Source organism: Porcisia hertigi, chromosome 26 (genome assembly GCF_017918235.1).
Source record: "Porcisia hertigi strain C119 chromosome 26, whole genome shotgun sequence".
NCBI classification, from domain to species: domain Eukaryota; phylum Euglenozoa; class Kinetoplastea; order Trypanosomatida; family Trypanosomatidae; genus Porcisia; species Porcisia hertigi.
Genome location: NC_090585.1, coordinates 1,074,333 through 1,093,434, shown reverse-complemented (window position 1 = coordinate 1,093,434; position 19,102 = coordinate 1,074,333). Strand labels below are relative to the sequence as shown.

The 19,102-nt window shown below is 55.6% G+C and overlaps 6 protein-coding genes across 6 annotated transcripts; all 6 read right to left on the bottom strand.

Moving 5' to 3' along the window:
• Positions 1-964: 964 nt before the first annotated feature.
• Positions 965-4,768, bottom strand: JKF63_04326 (uncharacterized protein; the record flags this gene model as incomplete). The annotated part of the gene is made up of 1 exon (XM_067900312.1): positions 965-4,768. The coding sequence occupies one exon, from the start codon at positions 4,766-4,768 to the stop codon at positions 965-967; it is 3,804 nt and encodes a 1,267-aa protein (XP_067756496.1).
• A 1,469-nt stretch (positions 4,769-6,237) lies between these two features.
• Positions 6,238-8,739, bottom strand: JKF63_04325 (uncharacterized protein; the record flags this gene model as incomplete). Its single annotated transcript, XM_067900311.1, has 1 exon — positions 6,238-8,739. One exon carries the CDS (start codon positions 8,737-8,739, stop codon positions 6,238-6,240), a length of 2,502 nt encoding a protein of 833 aa, XP_067756495.1.
• A 1,717-nt stretch (positions 8,740-10,456) lies between these two features.
• On the bottom strand, positions 10,457-12,205 carry JKF63_04324 (uncharacterized protein; the record flags this gene model as incomplete). Its single annotated transcript, XM_067900310.1, has 1 exon — positions 10,457-12,205. One exon carries the CDS (start codon positions 12,203-12,205, stop codon positions 10,457-10,459), a length of 1,749 nt encoding a protein of 582 aa, XP_067756494.1.
• Positions 12,206-13,028: 823 nt separating this feature from the next.
• Positions 13,029-13,253, bottom strand: JKF63_04323 (uncharacterized protein; the record flags this gene model as incomplete). The annotated part of the gene is made up of 1 exon (XM_067900309.1): positions 13,029-13,253. One exon carries the CDS (start codon positions 13,251-13,253, stop codon positions 13,029-13,031), a length of 225 nt encoding a protein of 74 aa, XP_067756493.1.
• Positions 13,254-15,743: 2,490 nt separating this feature from the next.
• Positions 15,744-16,892, bottom strand: JKF63_04322 (uncharacterized protein; the record flags this gene model as incomplete). The annotated part of the gene is made up of 1 exon (XM_067900308.1): positions 15,744-16,892. One exon carries the CDS (start codon positions 16,890-16,892, stop codon positions 15,744-15,746), a length of 1,149 nt encoding a protein of 382 aa, XP_067756492.1.
• Positions 16,893-18,310: 1,418 nt separating this feature from the next.
• On the bottom strand, positions 18,311-18,553 carry JKF63_04321 (uncharacterized protein; the record flags this gene model as incomplete). Its single annotated transcript, XM_067900307.1, has 1 exon — positions 18,311-18,553. The coding sequence occupies one exon, from the start codon at positions 18,551-18,553 to the stop codon at positions 18,311-18,313; it is 243 nt and encodes an 80-aa protein (XP_067756491.1).
• Positions 18,554-19,102: the final 549 nt, after the last annotated feature.

Genomic DNA, 19,102 nt, shown 5'->3' with positions numbered 1-19,102 from the left:
GCATATAAACTACACCCCCTCTAAGAGTCGGTGCGCTGGTGTGAGTCGAATGACCAGTTGTGGAGAGGCACATAACTGTGTATTCACTCGGCTTGAGAAGAACCACTCGATAGAAGACCCAACTTGCAAAACGCATCCCCATGCACAACTGAGGAGAAGAAGAGAACAATTTGCTCGTACACGAGGAAAGACGCAAGGGGTGGGGGGCAAGAAAATCTTCTCAGGAGAAAAAACCAAACGATAAACCGAACAGACGAAGTTAGGCACCAGCATCATGTCTGCTAGCTGGGCAAAGGAATGCGCTAAAAATAAAAAATAAAAGCCAGACAGCAAAGCAATATCCTTCGGTCTGATCGCACCTCAAGAAACCGCAAAGCAGCAGACAACAGCACAGAACACACAAAACAAAAACCGAAGTAATGTCAAGAGGAGCCTGCTGGAAAAGAGAGCCCACTGAGTATAAAACATAGACAACAGCCATTAAGCAAGCGATGCAGAAAGAATACAAAGCAACAAAAACAAAAAAAAAGATGAGAGAATGCTTTTACCCCCTATTTTCAACCTGTAAGCGTCATAGTCCAGCACAGAAACGGACAACCCCCGCGCGCACACACACACGAGCACCAAAACAAAAAAAAAACTGCTCATCGTGCTACGCAAGCCAATAAAACACGAACCCGTTGTGTCACGAACGCCTACTGCAAGGGACAAAAACCACCAACAGAGCATAAAGAGAAAGAGAGAGAGACACCGGTGGAATGAGCCAACGCCATGCACCACGCCCTGCACACACAAGCGTGTAGATGTATGTGCAATGGGCAGTCCAGAGTAGTGAAGAAGACCCATCATGCACAAAGAAGTGCTGCAAAGCTGGGGAAATGGGCCAGCTCAGTGGACGGGGAGTACGAGATAGTGATGAAACTATTCGCGAGAGAAATCCACCCACTCTTCGTGTGCAGCTTAATTAGGTCTGGGTGAGGTCCCATCGAGATTTGTACTCGCCGTCTTGGGCTACAAGTTGCTCGTGCGTTCCACGCTCGATGATCTTTCCACTATCCAGAAGCACTATCTGGTCACAGTGGCGGATAGTTGTCAGGCGATGTGCAATGGCAACCGTTGTGACACCAAAGCGCCGCTGGAACTCGTCTAGATTGCGCTGCACTCGGACCTCCGTCGCATTGTCGAGCGCACTAGTAGCCTCGTCCAGCAGCAACAGTTTGGGGCATCGAATAACGCCGCGGGCGATGGCAACACGTTGTTTCTGCCCGCCGCTAAGTTGCGTGCCCCGGTAGCCCACCTCCGTGTCGTAACCGTTCTGCATGCTCATGATTTCGTCGTGTATACAGGCAATCTTTGCTGCCCGAATCACCTCTTCCTCCGTGGCGTCAGGCAAAGAGTACTTGATGTTGTCGCGGATGGTGCCACTGAACAACAAGGGGTCTTGTAGTACAATGCTCAGCTGATCGCGCCATGTAACAAGGTCGAGAGAGCTGAGATCGATGCCGTTGATGAGTACCTTGCCGGACGAGATTGGGTAAAATCCGGCGAGAATTTGCACAATGGTCGACTTCCCACAGCCCGTCTGCCCCATAAGGCCGTTCGACGAGCCTGCCTGGAAGCGGAGAGAGAGGTCGCTCAACACCTCCACCCCCTTACGCGCAGGATAAGTGAAACTGACGTTTTTGAATTTGATGCCCACTTTCTCCTCAAAGCTGACTTTGCCGTACTCATAAACGTCTACCACCGGCGCCCGGTCGATGATGGAGAAAACCCGCCTGGATGACTCACGCGCATCTCGCAGCTTCGTTGCGAAGCTACCCGCTTCCGCCCCCGCCAGCGTCGAGCCCATAGCAATGGCCATGGCTGCGACCAGCACGTTGCCGAAGTGTGTCTCGCCCTTCTCAATCAGTGTGCCACCGTACCAAAACGAAAGAGCCATCGAGCCCATGAGTGTCATCTCTGTCATTCCAGCAAGGATGCTCACCAAAACCGAGCGGCGTTCAGAGATCTGCTCCGCAGCATTGACAACGCGCCTGTACCTGTTGATGACCCGATTCTGCAAATTGAAGGAAGTGACGGTGCGAATAGACCCAAGAGATTCGCCAACCACCGAATCGATGCCACTCTCGCGAACCTTCCGAGAGTCGTCAAAAAAGATCTGCTGCACGACAATGGTGCCAACAAAGAGCGGCATACTGGCCAGCGATACGAGTGCCACTTTCCATTGCATAATGGAACCGATTACAATGCCGCCAGCAACCGCGCAGACAGACTTGAGGCGGGAGCCAAGGGTAGGGCCGTAGAGCTGATGCACTGCCTCGCAGTCCCCAGAGAGAAGGGCAGCCAAGGCACCGGGATCGCGGCGGGACATGTCAAAGAAGGTTTGATCCTGTCGAAGAATCTGCTGGAACAGCGTTGACCGCAGTTCACAGGTGATGTACTCGCCGATATAGCCATAGAACCCCGTGAGGACCGCCCCTAGAAAGTACACTGCACCTAGCACAAAGAGACAAATAACGTACAAAGTCATCTGCTTCTGCATGAGCTCCTTGTCATTTGTCTGGCGGTAGTTGCCGAGGGTGTTGATCAGCTGAGTGACCATGAGCGCGACGCAGGGGAAGACGATGGCCGTGAATATGGAGCCCAGAAAACCCAGCATTATCGCCCACCAACGACTCTTTGTCATTTTGATGATGCGCCACATGGACACGCTCGTGTTCCGCTCCTCCCAATCAGCACGGTGCTCGAAAGGGACGTCGTCGATGTTTGAATATTGGCCCCACCGATCGTCCTCTTCGTAAAAGCCGTTGCTGTTTGATTCCCACGAACCTCTGTCGCTGTAACTTCTGTCAGTCGAATCAGCGCTCTTGATGTTCTTGTCCACATTGTCTGGGTAAAGATAAAAGCTTGTGTTGTGCACAACTGTGCGCAAGTTGCCTGTGGCGGCGTCCTGCATCATCACCATAGAAGCAAAGCGGCCATTCATGCGAATGAGCTCGTCGTAGCGGCCGCACTCTACAACACTGCTTCCGCTGTCGCGCGATCCGTCGAGAAAATAGATGCAGTCCATGTTTCGGATGGTAGCCATTCGATGCGCGACCGTGATCACAGTCAGTTTACTGCTCCGCGTGAGATCGTCGATGGCACGCTGGACCTCAACCTCCGACTTCCGGTCCAGCGCGCTGGTCGCCTCATCCAGGAGGAGGACGTCGGTGCCACGGACGACCGCCCGGGCGATGGCGAGGCGCTGCCTTTGACCACCGCTCAGCTGGCTCCCTAGAGCACCAACAGTGGTATTGTATCCGTGTGGCAGGGTCACGATCGTGTCATGAATGCGGGCCTGTTTGCAAGCCTTCACCACCTCCTCAAAGGTGGCACCGCAGCGTCCCATGCGGACGTTGTCAAGCACGGAACCGGCGAAGATACTCGGCTCTTGCGAAACGATGCTAATGCGGTTCCGCCAGGACTTGAGATTCAAGTCGCGGAGATCGTGTCCATCGACATAGATGCCACCCCTCTTGGGGTCATAGAAGCGCTGCATCAGGGCAAGTATGGTCGACTTACCGCACCCCGTCGCACCAGCAAAGGCGATCTTCTGTCCTTTCATAATCTTCACGCTCAGCCGACTGAAAACGGGTTGGTCGGGGCGTGTCGGATACGCGAAGGTGACATCCCTCATCTCAATAGACTGGTGAAACGTCGCTTCTCTTCCAGGCGCGTTGGGATCGATGCCTGGTTGTTCATCGATGGTCGCGAAGATCGGCTGCGCTGCCGTGCGCGCCTCCACGAAGGACATTAGGGATGGGAAAACTTGCCCGAGGCCCATGACAGCGTACATCACCGTCAGCAGGGACGCCGAGACGGAACCGACGTCAGCGCGGCCACTCTGGACGAGGTATGCGGAAAGGATGAACGCGCACCCAATGACGCAGAGCGAGATTCCCATGACAGAACCCCCAGCCATGGCCACAAGGAACTCTTTCTTTATGCCTGCTTTGCGGGAACCCACGACTGTTTGCGAGAAGCGTACCACCTCATCCATCTCTCTGTTGAAGATTTGCACGGTCTTGATGTTTTGCATGACTTCCTGGGCAATAGCACCGGCTACCGCGTACTGCTTACGTGCCAAAACGACATTGCGAGAAGACGCGCGCGCGAGAAAGTACACTACCAAACCAATGAGTGGAATGCAGCTCATGATGAGCAGTGTCATTTCCCAGCTAGCCATAAATGCAAGAACGGTGCCGACCAGACCCGTACCGAGGTTCTCGATCCAGGCGGCGAAGCGGTCGTTGACGCCGTTGAGGACCACTCGTGTGTCTCCCGTCAGACGAGAAATAAGTTCCCCAGGCTTTCGATTGTCGTGCCAGCTCATGTCCTGATTGATTACGGCGGTGAAGTAGGCGTCCTTGATGCGGCCAACCAGGCGCGTTGCCGTCACTTGATACGTAACAGTCTTAATAATGACAAGCACCATTGAGGAAATGCCGACGCACGTCATCAGCATGGCGAAGCTCCGGGTCACTTTTGGTCCATTTTCGTCATTGTATGCGTGATTCGTCATGTGTCCAAAAAAGTACATAAAAAGTGGAGTTGCACCGCCGGAGCAGAGTGCGGCAATGCTGCCTACAAAAACGGCAAGCCACTCGCAGGGAGTGCGATACCGAAGGAGTGTAAAGATGGGCACGAGCCCTTTGGACCTCGCGGACACCACTTCCTCTGTGTTTGGGATGACCTCCTCGCCCTTTCCATTTGAATCTGCCAACATGGTTCTCGCCGAGCAATGAGCGGGCCACGCCTTTGAGAGCCGTTCGGGTGGTCAGGGCAAGGAGACCAAAGGGTCCAAGAAGGCAGCAAACGCACAGACGGACGTGACCGCTTGCCCTGGGACAGGAGACGCAAATGACAAGAACGGCGTTCGCAACAGTGAGAGCATGTGGAGGTGCCTGGGCATGCACTCGGGAAGAAAAGGGTCGCAACAAACAGGCGAGAGATATTGGCAGAGAAAGGAAGCGGGTAAAGGAGAGGCTGAGAGCAGCGGAATACCTCTCCCCGCCCCCCTCCCTAGTACATCGTGAGCAGACGCATATAATCGCGCACCCGCCCCCCTCACACACACACACACCATACAGTGGAGATGGTTTGAGTGTCTCGCCTTGGCGACCAGGTAGATATATATATATATTGTAGAGCGCTGTACAGCCTGTTCATGAGAATAGCCGGTCACCGACATTACGCGCGGCTACACACCGCACAGAACAAAGTCATTCGAGGGTGTCACCTCCGCGTGGGTTTTCGCCTCGTGGAGGGGTGTTTTTGTGTGTGGATAACCCTCTACGAAGGACTGACGCCCCAAAACTGAAAAATGCGCGCCTGCAGGGAGGGCGGGAGGGAGGGAGGGGAGGAGTTAATGGTAACGTGAGGAGGCGTCAGCTTTTCCAGACCACGTCTGCTCCCACCGAGTGTCCCTGTGCCCGAGAGAGAGTGGCGTAAACGAGATCATACACGGGTGGAGAGGCGAGCGCACCGGGGAACCGACGTCAACATCACTTCTGTCCCTTACTTGTCGCCGTGATTTTTTTTTTTGACACCTTGGGCTCTGCACACACTTGAAGAACATAAAAACAGGACGAAAAAGTGTTGGTGGTGGTGCTGTGGCCACGCGCCCCGACGGCGGCGTGAAGGAAAGTGAAACACACAGACACACACGCTTCCCTCCCCCCTCCCCTCCCCTCCCCTCCCACCACCACCACCACCACCATTTTCAAAAAAGAGATCTAATTTATGAAAATCGCAAGCGCGTCGCGACACACACACTCGTGCACGAAGAAGTGAACAGCTGTAACGCACAGTGCTTATTTAGGACAAGGCGTTGGCTGTCATGGTGCCGACATAGGCACCCACGTGTGTTGGTGCTGCACGCTTGCGCGTGGGTCTGATAGAACAAACTCTAGGAGGAACTCAATACGCACTCCGCAGAAAAAAAAGATAAAAAAAACATATAATAAAAGATGGTAAAAGGGGAAAAAGCCTCGAAGTATACTCTAATTGTGGATGGTTAGCAGTCTGAGCGAAGGAGGAGTGCGCTGCGCAGGGAGGGGCACGTCTAGGGAATGAGTAGCAAGCTGTTAGAGAACGAAGAAGAAGGGGCAAAAGGGCATCAATAGCAAGCCCGTGCACGACCAGGTAGATATGCTGGGAGCTGCCGTTGGCGCACGCGATCGTTGTCAGCTTCGGCTACTGAATTTTAAGTGGGTATATCATCTCCACCATCTTCTCCCAGTTACACCCGTTCTTGGTGGTGCGGACCTCGGAGTTAACGCAAAGGAGAACATCCGCCTGCTCTGGATCGTCAACGAGGATGGCCCCACCTTCCTTCATCAGCAGACTAGCGGTGCTGTAGTGCTTAGAGGACATGAATGCCTCGGTGAGAGCGATGCGCTTCTTTAGCAGCGGCGGCTCCTCGTGCTGGAAACCGTAGTCCTCTTCACGTAGCCAACTCTCCGACTTCAAGGAGTCCACCACATAGGACTCCGGCAGCACCCAGCAGCCTCGCACAAGGGCTGTCAGAAGCTTGATAGTGAGCTGCCCATTTGTAATCAAGTGAGTGAGGTTAGATGGCACGGGCATGTTCGATTTGGACTCTGCAATCGCCACGTTTGGCAGTTGCTTTACTGCGAGCAAGATATCGTTGCCGTCAAAGCCACTGATGGCAAAAACACGTGCGTCCTCGGTACGGGGCCGTTTCAATGAGCCGCAACCTGTTCCTGTGCATGATGGGCCAGAGGACCCGCTCCGGGTTTTGCCGTGGCGGGAAAGCGAGGTGGCCGTCGCATTGGCCTGCATGGATTGCAAAGGGGAGCGCGAGGCTGCCTGTGAAATGACCCGGCGCGACCGTTCCTCGAGTTTTTCCTCCAATAGAGTGCATCTGTTGACGGCGGCGCTGAGCTCCACTTCGAGGTTTCGAGCCTTCGCTCTTTCCCCCTCGAAGCGCTGGCGGTAGTCGTGCGCCATTTCCTCAAAGCGGCGGCGCTCCCCCGCCTGTGCCTTGAGAGCCGTGCACTCGTCCATCAGCGCCTCTAACTGTGCGCGAAGGTCACGGACAGCAGTGAGGCCGTCATCAGCCGACTTGATCTGCTCCTTGCGAAGCGTTGAGAGCTCGCTTTTGCTTTGCATCAGCGTCGCCTCCAAAGTGCGAATGCGCTCCTTGGCATCACGTAGGTCCTTCGAGAACTCCTCCTCCATGTCGCTGTTTTGCCTCATCAACCGCTCCACCCGCTCGGTGGCTTCCTCTGCCGCATCTGCGTTCAGCTGCGCATCGCTAGCCAGCTGCACGTTCTCCTGCTCCACAGCGGCGCAGCGGTCCTTGGTGCGCACGAGCTCCTCTTCTGTTGCGGCAAGTTGCCGCTCCCGTTGCGCCAGCACGCCGGCTACGGTTGAGAGCTCACTGGATACCTGTGCAAGCTGGCGGCGCAGAGACTGCGCCTCCTCTTCGATAGATATCTTGCTTCCTCGTGCCTCACGAATCGCGGCTTCCATCTGCAGCTGGCGCTCACAGAGTTCAAGACGATGCTCCTCAGCACAGCGCCGCATCTCCTTAGCGCGATCGGCCGTCAGCTGCTTCATATCCTCTTGCAGCTCATTTACAGTGTGACGGGCGGCAGCCAGCTCTTCGGCTGTTGTCTTTGACCGTTCCTTCCACAGACGAAGGTCCTCTCGTAGCTCCGCAATGGCGGTGTTTTTGGACTCCACCACCTGATGCACACGCTCTTCGTTGAGCGCTTTATGCTCTTCGAGGTACACCGCATTTTTTTCCTCCTGCATGCGTACAAAGTCGCGGTGCTGCTTCTCCAATGCCTGGCACTCGTTCTGCAGACCATCGATTCGTGACTTGCAATCCCCCACCTCGGCACGCGACTTCTCCAACTCGGAGAGTGCCGCCGTGAGTTTCGACTCCGACAACTCGCGCGCCTTCTGCGCCTGCGTCAGCGCCGCGGTAAGCTGCGTCACCTCCTCCGCCGTGCAGGACAGCTCCTCCCGCATCGAGTGCAGCCGCACCTGAAACTCTGCCTCTTGCTGCTTTGTCATATCATCCAGGCGCCTCCCGTTCTCCTCGCGCAACTCCTCGATTGTGCGCTTCAGAAACTCAACTTCCTCCGTGCGAGTGAGACCTTCGGTGGACATCTTCGACTCGAGAGACATGCGAGCCTTGTGCTCCTTGTCCACTCGCTGCGCATACTCCTCCAGCTCTCGCTTGAGGCTGTGGTTGCTGTCGCGCAGGAGCTTCGTCTCCTCCTGGAAACGTGTGAGCTCGAAACGGGCATAATCGAGGTCCTTCTGAATATCTGACAACTTCAGCAACTCTCGCTTAGCCTGGCTGTAGCGCGCACGCAGCTCGTCGTACTCCTGCGCTGAGATAAACGCGGAGTTGGAAACGGAGGCGCGACTCGGGTACCGCATCGAAGGACGCTGGGCTGGCGTGCGCAAGAAACTGTTCGTGTCCAGCACCATCTTTGTCAAGTCCATTTCTCCTCCTGGCGTCACTTTCTTTTCCAAAGACAACGGAAGAGGCGGCTGCATTGCATCTTCCGCGGGCGCCTTGATGGCGGTGGACAGCACAACGCCAGCACTGGCGAGGTCAGGCACCGGTGCCGGTGCTTCTCCTTTGTCCCCCTCCTCCGGTATCGGATCGGGGAGGGTGATGCTCTTCTGGAGCCACATGCTGTCGGCCTCGCTCATGATTGACGTACCCGTTGTGACTTCTTTTGCCGGTGCCTGATCACCTGAGCAGGGTGGTGCGGCGTGTCTGAAAAATCAGTGGGGTCCGTGATTCGCAAAGCTGGGAGACCACGCAAGAGGAGTTCGTAGTCTTCCTAATAGATCAAGCGCTCCTCAGGACAGGCGAAAAAAAAAAACGTGAGCAAGACGGTAGGGTTCACAAATGAAACTCTCGAGACCCACTGCAACGGAGTTCAAGTCCTTCCCTCTGTCAGTGTGCGTGTTTGTGAGTATCTGCCTCAGAGATGATACTAGGGAAGAACAACAACAGAGTCCTTCTGTTTGGACTCAAAAATGAGAAGACGAGACCCCACTGGAACCAGTGAGCCGTGAGTGTGTGTGTGCGTGTGTGTGTGTATATGTGCGCGTACGCGCGTAATATGGGCAGTATTAGAGAGCAATCTCAACAGAAAAAATGAAGACGCGGGTTGAGTACTGAGCTGTGACGACGGCATTATGCGCGAGAACGGCGAAAAGATTATTGTGCGGCACAGATACAGCACCATGACTCGTGCAGACAGTCGCAATCTAGGGTCCATGAGCGACTGAGGCAACTGAACGCAGAGCCATAATTGAGCTTGGCGCGTTGACCACATTTCATGAAATCAAGGATGTGGATGCCATATCCCTCTTTGCCTACGCGCACACATGGACGCGTTGAGACCCCCCCCTATTACAGGACTCGGGGGGGGGGTCATTTCGAGTCTCATTTCGCTCGCTTTTTGTTTGCATCTTCATCCGTTGAGGGGTACATACGTGCAGCACGCAGCCGTGCAAAGCATACACCATCCACAAGTTGTTGCAGTCCCAAGCGCGGTAACCGCATATGCAAATCAGCTCTCACTACTGTTCACAGCGTAATACATAACGAAAGAGGAGTCGGGGGGCCATAAGAGCGAAGCCTCGGAAAAACACGGGCAGCGCACGACACACTCAAACAGCCTGTGACCAGACGGAAAGGGCACATTTTCAGGCGACCTGGAGCTAGAGAGCACCTCACGCACAAGTTCCTTCAGGTGTGATGGAGACGCCGAAAAGGGAGGCGAGCAGCGTACTTGAGGAGGGGGCGGTAATAAATCAAGAGAGGCCGAGACAAAACGAGAGGAGAGGGTCGTTTTGCTGTGCGGGGGGGGGGAGTGGCAACAGCCGGGCTGGTGGGTCGGATAACACCAGCAATCGCTCAAGAGGTACATCAAAAACGTCGGAGAAAGGGGCTGACACACACACACACACAAACACACACACAAAGACAACAGCGTACCGGGATAAAAAAGCGATAAGAGGACAGAGATCGAGAAAGGGGCACCATGGCACACACCACGGGCATCCCCACATGACGCGCGAGTCCCTACTAGACAGTGGCGGAGGGGGGAAGAGAGAATGAGAGCGCACATGTGTCTGCTACTCTCATCCCAACGGGGAACTGCTTTTCTCCCCCGCCCCCCCCCGGCCCCGATGGGAAATGAGGTGGCGTTCCTCTCGACACCCACTCCTCTCAACCGTCGAGAAGAGCGACTACCCTCCCCGCCCCCCCCCTTCCACCAGAAACAGCGCGGACTCCTCTCTTCATCCATGCCCACAAAGTGCGTGCTCGTAATTCTAAAAGCAATCAGCAAGTAGAGGCGGCGGCGAGCACAACAAATATAAACACAGAACATCACCCCGCCTCCCCGTCGCCTCAGAGCGCATTGGGGTAGTACTGACGCACGAGTGAGAGAAAATACGGCAGATCCTCCGGTTGCACGGGCCGGAACGCAGAGGAAGGGAATAAAGCGTGGAGACCGCTGTGCCGCTCCTCTGGGGTGGACAAGGGCTCTAGCGAGCTCGGTACACCGAAGGTAACACCATACTTGGTCAAGGCAGACGGGTTCATTTTCACCTCCCGAACGATACGCTCTAAGGTGGCATAGTCGGAGGAGCTTGCGGCCCTGACGTACAAACCCCGTGTATCGGTGGGACTCACATGATGTTCTTTCAGGTAGTGTGGTAGTATCTGGTCCAAGTTGTCGCAGTCTACGTACACTGATGAGATCGGCTCCTGGTACGGTGCGAAAAGGCCGTGTGAGAAGTGCGACGGGCTAAACGCCGCAGGGACGTCGGCGATGATGGGGCCCACATCAAACTTCCGCACACTGTTTGTGCGGTGCACGCGGCACGACGGGGGCTGCGCTGTTGGATAGTTGTCCAAGAGACGCAGGAACTCGCCCACGTTTGCGGCCGTCACATCTACCTGCATACCTTCGTTGATGAGCTCCACAATACGCTGTCCGTCCGGTACGCTGAAGGTAAGGCCAAGCTGCGGAATCGCCGCTCGCGGCACCAAGCCTCGACGAAGCTGATTCACCTTCTCATGAAACGAGCTGACATCATATGGGCGACCGATATGCTGCACATGAGAGCGGTTGCGTCGTTCGTAGCGAGCTCCACCATTTTCCACTGCCGCCTCCATCGCCGCCGGTGGTGCGACCTTCATCGACTGTACGTCAGAGGCGCGTGCCAGGGGGCTGAAGAGGTTGCCGGAGAAGTGGTCGGGCGAGTACAGGACCCACTCGCGATCGGGGTCGTAGCTGGGCGCCTGAGCCAGCATAGGAGGAAGGCTGGACGTCGCAAAGGAGGCGCCACCAGTTCCGCTAGGCAGACTAGCGGCAGTAGGATTCTTGGAATCCTGCTTGCCCTCTACACCAGTGGTGTCGGAAGGCGGAGGCACCGACTGTGACTGGCTCGCGCGGGCCTCACGGTACCGAGCGATGTGTGCTAAGTAGTGGGGGAAGTCTTCGTGGCGTACCTTCGTGCGACTCCCATTTGGAACCAGCTCCTCAAGCGTGCCGTCGGGGAGAGGAACCACCCACTTGAGGCCCGCTTTATCGAATGACTCTGGTGTTGACGTCGCGAGCTGATCGATGTGTCTAAAAAAGGCGTCGATCGACGCCGGGCTGAGAACCACCGAGAGCTCTCGATCGGTCACCGGTGGCGGCGGTTGGGGGGGTTGAGCGTGACCGATGGAGGTCGACGCTGCCGGTGATGGGACCCCTCCCGGGAAGCCTTCGGATTCTGGCGCCTTCGTCGTACGGTCGCTGCCGGGAACACCCCGCTGCGACACCGCAGCTGCGCGGAGCTCTTCCTCGAGATACTGCAAAACGGAACGTGCGACGTTCAGCTGAAAAGCCTCCGCGATCCTCGCCACAGAGATGCTCAACTTCCCGACCAGTACCGATATCTCGTCTTTTTCAAAAGTCGACATTTCTGAGGAAGACGTGAACGCCAAACAAGAGATCTCTCCCATGACCGCCATCATGCGCATCAACGACGCCTCCACAGTTGGTACGGTTTCCCCACCGTTGTCTCGCTTGTACGCTTCGTAGTACCGTTCTACGAGGCGCTGAAGCAGCATCGCCTCCGACTCGGGTGTAAAGGTGTGCTCCGCCATCTCAGCAACGTGTGGCCGCTGGCACGTAGACCCCTGTCAGAGCGGGGGACTTCCAGGAACAGCAAAGCGTGCGTTGCTACGACTTGCACTTCGATGTGCGCGAGTAATGTCGGATTCCGGTCTACTCAGTACCAAAACTGCACTTCTTTTGTGAAAGAGTGCGGGTAGCATAGACACAGACAAAAGACCCGAGCGACAACAACGAAACGTGAAAATGAAGAAAGACCGGTTCAAGGCCAAATGCATATTCTTATTCAGCAATCTTGAATGGCAGTCACGCGTTGAAGGTGGAGGGAACTACGCAAGTATAAGAAGCGGGGGGAGCTGCTGGATGAAGAAGAGAGAGTAGCGTGTGTGTGCGTGTTCTGTCCTGTGTACCAGAAAAGCGGATTGAATATGAAGGCCAGTAGGCGGAATAGACGGCGCGCATGTGAATTGGCTTGGGAAGAAAATGAAATATCGAAGACAAGAAAAACAGCCCGTAACGAAGGCGGGTTGTGGGTTGTGAGGGGGCGGGGGGAGGGTTAGCGCGCGCTGTGGTCAGGGATCACTTTCAATAGTCATCCTCAGCTGCAGAGGAGGAGCCGAAGGCCAAAGATGCCGATGGCGATGGTGACACTCAAGAAGACACAATACGGTCGGGCAGAGGGGGGGGGTGAGGGATTATTGTACGTTAAGTCGTCCAGGCACGCCATGAGGAAGTCCAGTATTGCGCCAGTTGAGATATTGTGGGCGGTGGCTGTGCCGTACATAAGCGTTCCAGAAAAGCACGACTTGATATTTGTCTTGCCATATCAATCGCGGATAGCACACACGCTCGCTTTTATATATCGCGGCGGCGTCGACTGGTGGCAGCAGCACCGGCACGCGGCTTTTGCTTTGACTGCGTCGCCGTGCGGCTCTCCTCCACAAACACGAACCCCTGTAAATTACCAACAACATGTTTACCAGCAGTGCTGGTAAACTCGTAGGGCCCTGGTGTACCCTGTAAGCTGGGAAGGGCGCTGTGGTCGAACGCGTTCGACGAAGACCCGCTTAACGCTGGCATTGCAGTCAAGCGGCGTTGACCTCTCGGAGAAAAAAAACTCTCGAACTCAGCGGAAGCGCCACACTGGCGTGGCTTGGATGCTCGCTGCGCAACAGCAGCCTTATTTCTTGTATGCAGACAACGGCACAGCGAATCTCTGAAGCGGCAAAAGCGGTGAAGAGAGACGGGAGATAGAGTGCGATGGTTGCAACACATGGAGGTTGTTGTCATGAGCCTGGACTAGAAGCTACGCCCGTCACAGTGAACCTACCTTTCACCCCGACTCGTCTCTCTCGCTAACGGGGCCCACATGACAACTAGCGACTATGACAGACAGACAGAGACGATGATACCGTGCACTGGAAGCGCTAAACTATGTGATGCGATGTTCCCAGCCCATCCTCTCTCGACGAGTCACCATCAGCAAGCGCCACTTTGGGGGCGTTTTTTTTTTCGTGCGTAGATCAATACTAGTATAAGTGTGGGTGTGGGTGTGGGTGTGTGTGTGTGTGGGGGGGGGGGGGGGGTCTTTCGAGGAAGAAGGGGGTAATCCTTCTTGGTTAAACGTTAGTGTGTGCTGGTCGCACAAAGACCTCCAAATCGGTGGTTTTCTTTTCACGCATGGCACCCCTACGAAACAGATAACACACGCGCACGCCTCCAAATATGCGCTTGTTTTCGGTCCTCCTAGCCGGGCAACACGCACACTCCATCCCAGGCCACCTTGACCGTATTCCACCGCTGCAGTAATCGCAACCGACTAGAAAAAATATATGCCGCATGCATCCTGTACACGAAAAGGTTCGTTGCTGTAAAAAGCGAGACAGAAAGTGGTCACACCAAAAGCGCTGAGACTCAACGTGGCGAGTTGACAGCCACACAGTCCGTCTTCGGCAGGGGGGTGGAAGCACACACCTGCGCGTAGCCTTTCCCATATACTTCCACTCTTGTGCAAGGATTACAGCGATAAGTTTCCACCCACACATATGCCACCTACCCCCAACCGCACCGCAGCAAAATCGCCCCCTCCCCCCTTGGACGAGGAAGGGGGGGGGAAGGAGGAGGGCACGAGCCGTTCCTGTCGCCAAATCGGGCCACGCATCTGACGAGATCACCTCACCACCTTCTGGGGGCGTGTGCTATGTCATCACCGCCAGACGTGCGTGTAGGCGGACTGCGCCTCATGATCCACACAGACCGCGGCCAGCGACCTCCTCGATGGCAGAGGCGGCGACGTCTGTCGCGCAGGGGATGAGGGGACAAGCGAGGGGAGAGGAGGGAGGCTAGCCGCAGATCAGTGCCACGCCGGGGAGACTCTTGTGCCCAGCCCGTATGCCGTGCTCTTTCCCTCCGTTCTTGCTCCCTCCCCCCCCTCCGCTTCCCATCCCTTGAGTCACTCGAGGATCCCAGATTCTACACAACGGGGTGGGAGCCGGCCACACAAAAGTCAGGGGAACTCGACAGCGTACCTCAGGAGTGATCCCATCACTCACCCGGCTCCTCTGTCCTCACCAGCCAACCCCCGTCGGATGCAGGAAGTGCTCCACACGCCGTGCACATGCCAAACGCTGTGGGGAGGGGAGGGGAGGGGTGATTGGTGTCGCGTACCATCACCACCACCAGTCTCGCTCATCTGCTACTCCTGTCCTTCAGACCTCTGGATGCCTTGGGCCTCCATGTGCCGCGACATACCACCTAGGCTTGGCAGCGCGATGAACCCAGAGGAGGGGGGCTGCAGCCTCCTCTCCTGTTGCGGCAGCCACCAGTGCGTCATTATTGGTCGTCCGCGGTAACCGCTCCTGGTTTGGGGGGAGGGGGAGGGGGAGTCTACCGGTACCGCCTTGAGCAAAGAATACAAGTGTATGTGCTTCGCGAAGCGGGAGAATCACTGCCCCGCATGTTTCGGGGTACTCACTACAGCAGCGGGTCCTGTGGACTGCAAATACACAAGCCCCCCCCCTCCCCGGCAGCTGTGGGTAGAACACTGTCACCCCACCACAAAGCCACGGTCCAGTAAGCCCCGTTTCACCCAGTGCCATCCACAAACAGTATATATATATATATATATGACTCCCCAAACAGACCCCGCTCAGACGAGCAAGTACTGCCACTAGCTCTGGCAAATCGAGCCGGGTTTATCGAGGAGATTTCGCAAACCGCCATCTTCAGTGGCGCACCCCCTACACACACACACACACACAGGTTTACTCCTGCACCCTAGACGCACGGACGTGTAACAGAAAAGGCTAACGATTTTGAGGGAGTGTAAAGCCGATCGCGTCACCGTGCATCAGCATAGTCATGGAAGAAAAGAATGACGCCAGCAAAATGGTGTCGGCCTGCAGGCTTCCCTACCCAACGCGCTGGTCACAGACGGTGAAGCGAGAAGGGTTCGCTCATGACGGGGACGGCGGCCGTTACGCAGCGCACACATTTCCGTACTCGTCCAATCTATGCCCCTTGAAGTAACCAGACCCACAGGCTGCTGTGCAAAGGCGCTCTTCTCGACGGTTATGCGGGCACGTCACCTTTTTGCCGCACCTCGATCGGGTAGCTCTGAATGGAGGGATAGTCGTAAAGACGCTTGTTGTCGTCCAGTTTGATCTTGCCGCTCCACAAGTCAACCGCTCCTGCGTCGATTCCCTTTTCGAGGGCCAGCTCCTGCTTGATCTGATACACAAACTTCATTGGATCCACCATCTTACGATGTGCGTTGGGATAAGGGTCGTTAGTGATCCCGCCATCGGCGCTTGTGGTCGATTGCTGTTGCTGGTACTGGTACTGGTGTTGCTGAGGAGGCGCGCGCTGAGGCATGCGCGGCTGACTAGTGTTCGCTGTGAGCGGCTCCGTAAAACCCTTTGAGGCAGATGAAGATGTTGGATTGGCGGGGGTGGAGATCTTGCCGGTCAGCACATCGCGATAGCGCTGGCGCAAGGTGCGCGCGTCCATGCAATCAGAAAAGTTGATGCCGCGCTCATAGAGTTCCTTTGTAATGTCTGTCACCCTCATTGTCTCGACTGCGTCCTCCTGTGGCGTTGGCTCGACCTCCACCTCGATAGTTTCCACCTCGATTTCATCACTCTGGCGGGGATGTGTGGACGAGGGGGTGCCGGTCGTCGCCGCTGTCCCCACTCGCTCGCCCTCGACACGCTCCACATTAGGCTTCAGAGATTCCGGAGAAACCGGGGAAGACTGCGGCTCCTCTCCAAGTGCCCGTGAAATCGGTGGCGGCTCCACCTCGAAATCCCCGGTCGCGATAGGCGCCTTTTCCGCTGGAGGCGTAGCAAAGTGAGCGCCCCCCGGCCTCTCAGTCCCCCACAGCAACTTCATGATCGCGTCGATTTCAGCTTGAATGGAACGCGTTTCGTTCTGCAAGTTGGCGAGACGCGTGTTGTACGCCTTCAGCGAGGCGGAAAGGGTAGTCGCCTTCCCCTTGAACTGTTTATCCTCAATAGAGCTTTTTCGGAATACCTCCTGAAGTTTGTAAGTGGCTCCCTTCATCGCTTCGGCCATATCAGCCAAGTCAAGATTCTGCCCTCTGCACTCGTCCTTCAAAGAGCTGAGCGGCTTGGTGAGACTTTCCCGGGTGTCGGCGCTGAGCGAGAGGTGCCTACAAAGGACCACCGGTCCAAGAACCTGGGTGAAGATACGACGGAGCATGGAAAAAGCACCGGTGCGACGGAAGGTGCAACTAGTGATGTTTTCTGTGCTTTCGTGGGTGTGGATGGATACCTCTGTATTGATTTCTGGATTGGGGGCGGGGCGGGGAGGGGAGGGGAGGGGGGTGCGGTGGTCGGCTTTCCTTCTGTGCGCGGCTACTTCTAAAGCACGTTAAGGTGCATACAAGAAACAGAGGTAGTGGTGCATTCAGCAGTAGAAAGAGAGAGGTCGGTTCACGCGCGCTGCCACACGTTTCATTCAAACCTGCATCGACCCAGCAGAGGGGCTACAGGGTGGGCACGAAGGGAAGCAGACGAAGGGGGAGAGAGGGGTCGACCTAAGCACAGGAACGACAGAGATACCGCGGTAGTGCGATGGTTGAGTGGGTTAGGGAAGTGCGCTCTCATGTAGGGCGTAACAACGAAAAGGCCACGTGCGCGCTTTGGCTTGCTCCCGTTTTTTCTTTCCTCCTCACCGTACTAACGGCGTACACTTGGCCCGGGATACCGCCAAAAACATCAGCGATCCACGTGGGGGAGGGGGGGGAGGGTGCATCTAGATCACTCGACAACTGTACATTGTATTCGTTTCTTTAGCTTCACGGCTGCAGCACAGAGGACCACCAGTTACCCCCCCCCCTCTCTCTCTCCCTAACCTTCCTCATGTGCCCACGAATGAGGAATAGGAAGAGGAGGAGGACTCAGCAACTGCCATTGGCCCTGCAATCCCCATATTAGGCAACAACAAGAAATACAGCTACACGACAGCCAAACGGTGCAACACAGTCGACAGAAGGGATGGAGATGACTGTAATTCGACATATTTAGATGCATGGGAGGCAAGTTAAAAAAAAAGGAGGGGGATAGAGGCAGAGAATGGGAGGGGGGGGGGTGAAGAACAAATCCAGCGGAGCGATTTTAGCCGGGTAGTGCGGATAGCGAAGAAGAACACAGAGAAGTCTTAGATACGACAGCCACTCATGCATATACACCTGCATCAACCCCTCACCTCCACTATACGGACACACGCACGTATGCGCTCACCGAAATGCTCTCAGCGACTACCTTTTCACGATCCACGTCCGCAGACTAGTGGAGAGCGCTTTCGCATGAGCTCTTCCCTCACACAAGACGAAAAAAAAAAACAAAGAGGTAAGGCGTGAGCCACATCTAAGCTGGGAAGACAGCCAGTGTTAGACAACGTACCACCGCAGCAGAGGCGACATCAGTGACAGAAGCCGAGGTGCCTTTACCGGGATGTGTGACCGTTTCCCTACCTTGGAAAGATCAGCACCGTGAATGGCAGACTCGCAAGGGAAGCGTAAGACAGGCACACATGGTGAAGGAGCAAGCGAGCAAGGGAGAAGACTATTTGGGGGGTGAGTGGGTGGATGAGTACGCTTCAGGAATGCGTAATGACTACGCTGCAACGACGGAGGCAGCGAATCCGCTGTTTAGCACTAGGAAGCATTGCTTTTCTTCTTTTGTGAAGAGTACCTTGATGGTGAGAGAGCAGGTGGGACACTGCGCCACATCCTTGCCTGCAATAAAGTCTTCCAGTGAAAGCTCGAACAAGTCTCCACAGGGGCACGGGAAGCGTAGCACACCGTCCTCCAGCGTCATATCCGCCAGCTGTACTTCTTCGTAGTGGAACTCCTCCATTTCGCTAATCGCCGCCTACGGAGCAGGAGAATGCGTGAAGGACGCTCAGCCACCAAAAAAAAAAAGCGGATGACGGTCTAGAGCAATACGCGTTGGGTTGTTTGTGATGCTTCCGCAGGCTGGGGAAAAAAAGAGCTAGAGGGGGGAAGATAGATGGACGCAATCACAGACAGACAGACACAAAGGAAAGAGATGGAGCCGCAGCCGGTTTGGAATTGGAGATCGATCGACCTTTCTTCGTTGGAAGGTGAAAGATCCCGGTGTGCATAGAAAAGAGTGGGAGAGTGGTAACCACCATCCAATGCGCAACAATTGAGAAACAGCCAAGAGAAGGAAAGAGAGCGAGAGAGATTCATGTGGTCGTCAATCGAAGGGCTGGGCTGACTTGGCCTGCATGTGACCCGACAACAATAACCTTCACATTAGTGCGTCGCTTTCTTCGCGCATATAGAAGTGCGGGCAGTGAAGTTCCGTGGGAGGAGACAAGCGGTGCCGTGGGAAGACGTATGATGACAAATCAGATAGAGGATGCCAATGTCATGGGCGCAT